The sequence below is a fragment of the Vipera berus genome (assembly GCF_964194415.1).
Source record: "Vipera berus genome assembly, chromosome: 7".
Taxonomy (NCBI): domain Eukaryota; kingdom Metazoa; phylum Chordata; class Lepidosauria; order Squamata; family Viperidae; genus Vipera; species Vipera berus.
The window spans coordinates 61436238-61446753 of record NC_138209.1 but is presented as its reverse complement, the minus strand read 5'-3'; the positions used below and the strand labels follow the sequence as shown (position 1 = coordinate 61446753).

Below are 10516 nucleotides of genomic sequence, written 5' to 3'. Positions count from 1 at the left end.
AGGATGAAAGTATAATGTTCATCCTTATCACTTAATAAATCTACATTTTGAGATATTCAGTTTTAAAACAGGTAAATTTTTTATAAAGGCATTAATACTTTACATTTTTCAATTGTTTTAAAACCATTTAAATTATTGCAAGAAACTAGATTTCTTAAAACTGCAGAAATGCAATATAACCAATTAAACATTTTTTAAAAATATATATATACTTTTTTCCAAATGCATTAGCAGTATATAAAACCTCTGAATCACATTTCTGAAATAGGTTTTGGAGTATTCTAATCTATAGTATTTCAAAGATAGTTACTGAGCATTGTTAATGAACACCAGTTATTTGCAAGTACTTTGGAAGAATGTTAACATCTCAGTTATCATTTATAACTGAGTGTGAGACCAATTTAAGATTTATTTTTATATTTGCAGTATTGGAAATCCCAGCAAATGTAGCTAAGATGGGGACTAGCGGTTTTGTACAATGAAAAAGTAACATCATACTGGATTTAGTCTGGACAAAACACTAAATTTTGATTTGCTTTCTTTAATATCTGAGAATACAAAACATACATGCTTGAGGTTTTATTTGTCTTTTGTTTTCCTCCTTTTTCTGTAATTTCCTCCTCTTTGTGTTTTCCTGTTTTGCTCCTTTTTAATATTAAATTAAAAATAATTTAAAGATTCAAACACACTGGATGACACCATTACAGCATTACATTAACAGTAATACAGTCCTTTTTTTGGAAATGAAGATCAAGGGTTGGGATTTTTCTCTCTTTCTTTCTCTTTCTCTCTCTCTCTCTTTTTTGCTATGCCACTTGTAATTTTAATTGTTCTACCTCTGCATGTTATTGTCACAACATCTACTGTTGAAAATAAACTGAATGTGGTTTTCCTTAGAACTTCTTAAAGCAGAGGGGAAATGACTTTTTAAAAATAGAGGCAGATAAGGAAGTGATATTTGCAGTTTTCAACATCAGGCTTTCCTCTCTAAATTTACACTTTCATACCAATGTAAGGTTTTCCACTTAGCCTCCCAATTGTCCCAGTGTTACTCAGGGATTTAAAAGAGCCAAAAGAAACTCCTGAGCCGATGTTTCAGCAAAGAATTACAACTTTATTTTGATCAAAACAGAGAAGGGTTGCCTGATTCCTCTTCATGGCTGGTAAAGGAATAAAGGCAACAACCAGGAAAGATGTCTTCCACCTTTTATGCCTTTCCAAAACAAAAAGATCAGGTCTTTGTATCAGGAACGAAAAGGTACAGAAAAAATAATTGCAAGATGGTGACTCATACACAGCAACCCAGGCTCCATCTGTAACTCCTTTCCCCCTCCCCTTACTGTGCTCTTTTCATATAAGCAATCTCGTGTATGTTTAACATGAAGCTTTTACTTTTCCAATATACATAAAGCATCTGCTCAGGCAATTGACTACAAAATAATGATTACAAAATAACAAAACAATGATTACATGATCAATATCAATATCAATTACATGATCAAGTATCAATATAAAATGGTTACTATATATAAAATAGCTGCTAATGTCAAACTTAAACATACTAAAATCATAAGCACAATAAAATCCTTTCACCAAGAACCTAAATGACATTAAGGGTAAGCAAATTATTGATTTATGTATTCGTATTTATAAATAATCTGTATATTAGAATAATCCAAAATGCCTTTCGGTTCTAATTGCAGTTGAGGAATTTTAGATTTTAGCTTGCGATATAGCACCCTTCCATTTTCTCTACTATTATATTTTTCCACATTTGTCCAAACTGAAAGACATGGTTTGGGAAAGCAAATAAACAGTATCTCCTATTGCACTTTTCACATCCTATCATGCATCCAATTTAGGCCTATTGCAATGTGGCCTCTGTGCAATTTAGGCCTATTGTAACGTGGCCTATGTGCAATATGAAGTTGCCTCCTCAGTCAGCAGCTGCTGGATGTGGGTCACTAGCAGGAACACTGGCATTTGCATCCAGTCATTCCTCCTGAGATCTCCCTCAAGATGCATATATTGTTCTGGCCCTCTTCATTTAATGCAGCAGCTCCCAACCTTTTCTATACCCAGCACCCCTAGAACACGTCTGATATATTCTCTCACTCCTTACAAAAGTTTGAAATAACAGCAATGAATTATGCATATACACTATAATTTTGAAAACCCAAGTCTTCGCACCCCCTAAAATATCATCTCACACCCCCATGGGGTGCAAGCACCCCTGCTTGGGAACCCCTGATTTAATGCATCATAAATAAGATTAAGATGGATTCCTAAAGAAGAAAGCGCAGAGCAAAAGCCAGGCACTCTCACATTGTATTTCTACAAGTTACTCTCCACTTATGTTGCATGCTGTCATGATTGCTGCTACAGAGATTGGAAGAAGCAGCCAACTGGCAAAATTGGTGGTGGACTAGATGGAAGAGAGGTGAATGTACTACCTGGTTTCTCTTGTAACACTTCAGGTAGTCTTCACCCTAAGAAATGGTGGTAGATGCTATCTCATTGACATTCAGATTCAGCCAGTATGATTGGCCTTGGCAGATGAAATGGAGGAAAGGAATCCATTTTGTCCCTTGCTGCAAGCAGAACATGCCTTGATGTTATGGACTAATCCTGCATCCAGGACCATACCACAAATATGTCAGATATATCAACACATACAGGTGATGCAGTCAGGGATGGCCAGGTCTCAAGATGACTCAGAGGTTAAGGAAGAAACTCCAGTGAATCTGGAATGTCAGTCACAGGAGACACAAAGTCAAGAGTCACTTGAGGCTAATCAAACACAGGTGCAGCTGCAGAGTCACATGATTTTGATAATGCTAAGCATCCTAGGGTAAGTTGAGGACTACCTGTGCTTGGAAGAAATGACGACATGCTAGATCTTATTGTCAGTGGCTGAATTAAGATAAGATAATCTTTATTGTCATTTTTTACTGTGGGCACAATGGCACACATCAAAAATGAAATTTAGTTGCCTGCTCTCAAAGTGAAACACATACATGACACACACCTAAAACATACTATATACAACATATGTATAGACCCACACCCCTACATATATATAACAATAAAATATTAAATACTGCCCAACTTGAATATATAACAGAAGGAGGAAGCCTGAGAGTTCACAAGGTTAATGCTGTATGGAATGAAACTATGGTTGAATCTGGATGTTCTGTTACGGATACCCTGAAGCCTCCTCCCAGAAGGCAACAAGGAAAACAGGTTGTGAAGAGGATGAGTAGTGTCCCAGATAATCTTACGGACCCTGTTCAAACAACGCTTCTGTGCTATGTCCTGGATGGGAGGGAGGGAACTGCCAATGATCTTTTTGGCCATCCTCACCACTCTCTGCACCGCCTTCCTGTCTGAAGCAGTGATGCTTCCAAACCAGACTGTGATGCTGTATGACAGGATGCTTAGCATTTTACATTAAATCCAGTATTTCCCCCAACTCTTCTGCTTACCATAGTGCTTTATGTCAATGCCAAAAGATTTTTGCTTGTTCATTTAGATGGAGCTACCACATTATCCAATGTAGCACAGTAGAACTTTGGCCTTTCTAATGAGGGGTTCTGAAAACAGCTTACCCTTAGATACTGAATCCTCTTCCACTTTACTGTACTTCTGAAGAGTTATAAAAACTACCCTTTGGAGGAATGCATATGAGATGCAGAGTTTGAGACAATTTCCATAATAGTGTTGCTATGGTACATACAAGAGATATTTAATGTTGAATGTATTTAAGATTGTTTTGGCATTCCATGAACCACTACAGAAGCCGTGATAAATACACACAAAGATTAAGAAATCAGTTTCATTAAAGTCCAGAAAAAGAATACATCAGGTTCAGAATCAAGTTCTTGAATAGGTGAATGACAACTGGTCTGTTTCAAAATTTGTGCTATGCTGAAGTAAAGACTGTATGGAGGGGAAAAAAGTCTTCAGCTTAACCCTACCAAGACTGAGTAGCTGTGGATTTTGGGCCCCATGGATCTCTTGGAGGTTCTCTTGGACTCATTAGTTCTGCTTAAAATGCAGGGGATAGCTATGGCCACAGGTGTCTTTGCAGAACTTCATATTGTGTGTCAACTGCACCCATTCCTGCTCCAGGTCACAAATGCTCTAGTCACCTCCTGTTTGGATCGCTGCAAAAATGATATTTACAGGAATGCCACTGAGGGTTAAATATTGCTCATATAATTCAAGTACCTGATCCTTAATTTCAGGGATTTAGAAAATTCAGCTTATCAGGTCTACCATTAGAAATAGTGCATATTCTGATTATATACTAATTTAGAATTTTTTTAAAAAATAAAGCAGGTTGTATATATAATATTAAGAATAAAGTGTATGTGTGTGTGTGTGTATATATATATATGTGTGTGTGTGTATGTGTGTGTGTATAATTTATAGACTGCTATCTGAAATGACTCAAGGCAATGTACCATAGATTACAAGCATCTTTAAACAAAACAACACAACATTAAGTACAACAATGTCAGCAATTGAAGAATACAGTATTTAAATAGTAGCCATTCAAGCAGTTTATCAATTGCCTTGATGTAGGGCCTGCTGGAAAAGCCAAGTTTTTGATGTTTTCCTGAAGGACACAAGGTCATGGCTAAGTGGATCTCAGCAGGAATGCTATTCCGGAGAGCAGGAGTGATGATCCATAAGGTCCCTAAACAGAAAGCTGCAAGAGTGTTTATGGAGATTCTCAATCATCAAGGTTATAGTTGTCCCAAAGGTACTTTTTCACGAGGCACCTGGACTGTCTTGATTTTTTTGAAAACATTTTGCTTCTCATCCAAGAAGCTTCTTCCACTCTGACTGGATGATGAGGAATGGAAGGATTTATACTCCTTACAGACATCTAGTCATTTGCATTCTTTTAGAGTGTCGTTGAGGCCACCTGCAGGTTTATCTGTGTCATCAGGGTCTGAGTAATACAAACGGGTGTGAAGCCTTCTTGGAACTGTTGAAAGGATTGTGTTTTAGACTGGAGATAGATGATGTCATATCTCTTCCCCTCTGTTGAGAAAGGGCTGTTCAATTTTGACACAGATGGCCTCTTTGACTTCTCTTTCAAACCAGCAGTCCCCTCTGTCCAAAATGTAGACTTTGCTGCCTTTTGTCTTTTAAATGCAGATGTACTGCTGAATCTTGTCCTGATGAGTTTGTTCTCCTACACATGGCACAACATAAGATAACAAACCCATTGGGACAAGATTCAGCAGTCCATCTGCATTTAAAAGACAAAGGCCATTCTTTCGAAGACAACAAAGCCCACATTTTGGACAGAGAAGACCACTGATTTGAATGAAGGGTCAAAGAGGAGGCCATCTAAGTCAAAATTGAACAGCCCTCTCTCAACAGAGGGAGAGGGATGCATCATCTATCTCCAGTCTACAACATAGTCCTTTCAACTGTTCCAAGAAGGCTCCACGCCCATTTGCACTACTCAGGTGACCCTGATGACACAGATAAACCTCCAGGTGTTTTCAACGACTACCTAAAAGAATAACCAGGTGTCTGCAAGGAGAATAAATCCTTCCATTCCCCCAGAAGAAGTTTCTTGGATGAGAAGCAAAACGTCTTCAAATAAAGTCCAGTTGCCTTGTGAAAAAGCATCTTTGGGACTGTAAGAGTGTTCTGAGCACAAAAAAAAGCCAGCTCTAGCATGTGACCATCAGTACATCTTGGGTCCTTGATGACCTAGGTTAAGCTCATGGTAGTTATGGTGGCCATGAACCTTTGAGTCACTTTTGAGCCATTTCAGATTACACATGGGGTAGTGCCTGAGTTTGGGAAATTGCACTACTTCAAGCTCTGCCACAGGAAATACCATGTTTCCCCAAAAATAAGCCCTACCCTGAAAATAAACCCTAGCTTAATTTTGGAGGTGGGCCTAATATAAGCCCTACCCCAAAAATATTTCCTAGTTTTAGGGCCAGGTTCACGCCTAAAAATCAAGCTTGGGTGGGGGTGGAGCTACCCCATGTGCCCTGCACCCACTTACTATTACAACCAGGTCTCCCATGCCAACACCTGTCTCGCCTCACCAGCGCACTTCTTCTGTGGTTGCTTGCCGCCGCTCATGCGCGTGTCACCCCCAGCTCCATTTCGCCATCAGCATTAGGAAATGCCTCTGCAGCTGAGAATGGAGCTCTGGATTGACGCACGCAGTGCCCCTGGCCTCCATTTTGTCATCAGAGGCCTTCCAGAAAGGCCTCTGCAACAAAGAGCTGAGCTCCAGATTGACGTGCACAGTGCCTCCTGGAGGCCCATGGCACTGCATGAGTTAATCTTTTCCTGAAGGCCCCTGATGGCGAAATGGAGGCCGGGGGCAATGCGCATGAGCAGCAGCAAGCCGCCACAGAATTAGTGGGCCAACTGGGTGGGGTTGTTGGTGCCACTGCCACGAGGTGAGACCTGGTGCCCATTTTGGAGGGGGAAAAAAAGACTGGGTCTTATTTTTGGGGAAAACACCGTAGTTAACACAGCTGAGGCAGGAGGGCTAGTGCAGTAACTACAATCCAAACTGATCCCTAGAATGCAACTACACAAAGTCTCACAATCAAAAAGTCAGAAAACCATCTGAGTCTTCTGCATGACAGCAACTCTATTCTACCTCCCGCCTGGCCTTATCATCATGATTTATTTATTTATATCTAATACATATTTAAATATCAAATTAATTTAAACTGATATATTATTCCCTACAATATACCTAAGCTATATTTATTATATATTTATTTGACATATTTGGAATATGGATAAATAATCAGAACTTCATAGAAATATAAATGCAGTTTACATAAGCATTATGTTTCCATTGGATTATATATGAACACATGATGAATCTGATTCACCCACATATAACTTTATTTTTAAGCAATAAAATGAAGGTGATTTGAAAGGTTTTACTACTTACTCACATGTGAAATGTTTTACTTATGGATAAACAGTAGAAAAGATGTTTTGCAGAACAGCATCATCCACTCGGATGCAATTTGAAACAGAATTATAATTTTTTCTTGTTCTTGCCATTATAAGCTTGGAAGGATAAAATATTACTACAGTACATATGAAATCTATGCTCTGAGGTTTTAGGGACATATCATGAAAATATAATTACTTTCAGTGCTCTGATACAAGTGAAATTATCCAAAAGAACAGGACTTTTTAAAAGGCTACATAAGAAAGGACCAGATTTTTAAAAATCCAAATGTGTTTCACTAGTTAATAATTTTTATAGTTCAAAGCATAGGTAAAGGTAAAGGTAAAGGTTCCCCTGCACATGCGTGCTAGTCATTTCCGACTCTAGGGGCCAGTGCTCATCTTCGTTTCAAAGCCAAAGAGCCAGCGCTTGTCCGAGGACGTCTCCATGGTCATGTGGCCAGCATGACTATACGCCAAAGGCACATGGAACGCTGTTAACATCCCACCGTAGTGGTCCCTATTTTTCTACTTGCATTTTTATGTGCTTTCGAACTGCTAGGTTGGCAGAAGCTGGGACAAGTAATAGGTGCTCACTCTGTTACGTGGCACTTGGGATTCGACCTGCCAAACTGCCGACCTTCTGATTGACAAGCTCAGCGTCCTAACCCACTGAGCCACCGTGTCCCTTTTCAAAGCATACTGACAATCATATACTATAATTTCCTTTAACATATGTTTTTCCATGGATGTTTGTAAAGCAACATTTTTAAAGCAGTTTGCTGCTGATTTGTATAATGGCCCTTTTTCATACATATTGGATAGATATGAATATTCATAGAGATATGCTTCCAAAATAAATCAGATGGGGGGCCAAAAAATCTGCTCTAAGTGTGGGACTTAAAATAGGGCATTTAATTTTTTTCTGTGAAAGTCTTTCCATCCCTAATTTACACACATATTTAAACCAGTTATATACATAAAAGGTCTAATAACTTATGCATAATAATATGATTAGCTTAGAGTAGAAATTGGTATTTATTTCCATAAACCTAACATTAAATACCTCCATTTTTCTTCTATATAGAAAATGCATACACAAGCTTAAAGATCATGATGATTAGTCACAAAATATAGAGATGAAAAGCACATGTGTGAAATATTATTTTATGATTACCAAGCATTTGCATGGATTATTTATGTTCATAACTCGGGAAAGAAGACAAAAGATCTTGAAACACATATACAGCATAAATATTATAATATCAAATACAAACTGAACAAAAAGCAGCAAAAGTAGGAAACCTGATGTAAGAATTGCTGCTTATTGTGGAGTTGGACATAAAATTGAAGCAACTGCAATCATATCTTATACTGCCAGGCTAGATAAACGGCCGGACAGGGTTCACTCTGTTCTTCTCCAGCTTTTCACCTGGCTCAGTTATCATTATGTGTTACTTCCTTGAAGGCATGCAAAAAAAAAGTTTAAAAAGTAAGGTACTGCAATAAATATATAAATATATTTTAATTGATGAACTATAGAAATTAAATAGTTTGAAACATTTTCTTTTTCCTCATAAGGCACTAGAATTACTGGTATTTTTCTGCAACCTACCTACTGTGATACGAATCTGTGTGATGTCTGAAAGGATAGAGCAATATGTGAGTTAATTCTTTCTCGATAATACATCAAAGCATTAGATTCTATTTCTTTTAATGATGGCTAGGCTAATCTTGTTTACTTATCTCTCAGTTGGATATTTATTATTTACTGCTTCCAAGAATGATGCTATTTTGCAGCCATTATATATGATAACAATTTAATATTATACTGTGACCCTGAAAATAGATTTACTAAGAGTTGAATGGCAGAAGTTGGAAGTTATTCTTTGTATATATCTATGTTTTCCTTTCTTTCTCTTTATACCTTTTTGCATTTCAACCCCTATTTTCTTCTTACTCTCTATCTTTTCTCTTGATTCTTAGTTTATGTTGTTTTTTTATGTCTTTAAGCTTCCATCTGAAAAAGATCGTCCTTGTTATTTCCAACATTCAGATTATTAAAAAAAAAAAAAGATGCCACTTCAAATTGCTATTTTGGGTTCTGAACCTCGTATGGTTTAGTTTACTTTATGACTGGCTTTAAAGAAAAAAAATCCTCCTAGCCATGGAAACTTGAAGCACATCAGCAGTTAGGTAACTTTAAAAGTCAAGGCAATTAAATAAGCACAGAATCCATCCTTTCTGTTCAGAGTCAGAACCATCTTGGGTGTTCTGACCATTTTTGAAAACAAATCTAAAGCGTAAGCAGTGTAAAAAGAGCTTTTGACTATAATGTGCAAAACAGTAAATTGTCTGATATCAATAGGACTAGACATTAAATAAATACCAATTCTAATGCAGGAGGGGAAAAGATTAAAATTAATGTTTAATCAGTTGGCATTTTCTCAAAAATTTCCTGAAATACAAACACATAAAGTCTAGTAATATATACCGTATTTTCCGGCGTATAAGACGACTGGGCGTATAAGACGACCCCCCCAACTTTTGAGATGATTTTCAAGATTTTTCGTCTTATACGCCAGAAAATCAGCTAGCCCGGGAAGGCACGCCCTCCCCTCTCACTGTGGAGGAAGCAGGGCAGGCTGGCGTCTGGCGGGAGCCGGCAGGGCAGTCCTGCGCATGCACGCGCGCACAGGACTGCCCTGCCGGTTCCCGCCCGACTCTCTTCCCTCTTGAGGCAGCATCGCTCCCCGGCTCCTAAGGAGTCCTCGGGGATGCTGCCTCAAGAGCCATGGCAGGCGTCTCACGCTCTTCCCTCTTGAAGCAGCATCAGCGGAGCCGTCCGGCGTCGGGTGAGAGCCGGCAGGGCAGTCCTTCCCTCTTGAGGCAGCATCCCCAAGGACTCCTTAGGAGCCGGGGAGCGATGCTGCCTCAAGAGGGAAGAGCGTCGGGCGGGAGCCGGCAGGGCAGTCCTGCGCGTGCGCAGGACTGCCCTGCCGGCTCCCGCCAGACACCAGCCTGCCCTGCTTCCTCCACAGTGAGAGGGGAGGGCGTGCCTTCCCGGGCTCGCTGATTTTCTGGTGTATAAGACGACTGGGCGTATAAGACGACCCCCCCAACTTTTGAGGTGATTTTCATGGGTTAAAAAGTCATCTTATACACCGGAAAATACGGTAATAGTAATTGGCTGTCAAGATAACAAACATATTAACATAGCAATATTTTTAAATGACTCATTTCTTCAAGAGGATATTCAGTTTTGCAATTAGAAAGCCTGATTTAGATTTTATATGAAGTCCTTGCATCATTGTTTGTTTCATTTTTATTTTGATGAACATATTTTGATTACTTAAACCATATTTAATCCTTGCATCATTTTTGTTTTGTTTTTATTTTGATAAAATATTTCAGTTAGTCATACCTCTGTGCCCTTTCTGGACAAAAACCAAACTTGCATTGGTTCTTTTTTACCCTTCATGGAAACAGGACCTCTGTGTTCTAGATGGAACTGTGGATCTGAGTTTTCTGGAGTCATCAGACATCTAAAATTAAA

General features: G+C 38.7%; 1 protein-coding gene across 1 annotated transcript in view; it reads right to left on the bottom strand.

Annotated features, from left to right (window-relative positions):
* Positions 1-384: 384 nt before the first annotated feature.
* The window catches only part of GUCY1B1 (guanylate cyclase 1 soluble subunit beta 1), a 95281-nt gene continuing 85149 nt past the window's right edge, over positions 385-10516 (bottom strand). The window contains exons 13-14 of the mRNA XM_081332733.1: positions 10385-10505; positions 385-8421 (exon numbers count right to left, since the gene is read on the bottom strand). Coding sequence (XP_081188859.1) covers positions 8398-8421; positions 10385-10505 — 145 coding nt within the window. The 3' untranslated portion in view covers positions 385-8397. The remainder of the gene's footprint in view (positions 8422-10384; positions 10506-10516) is intronic.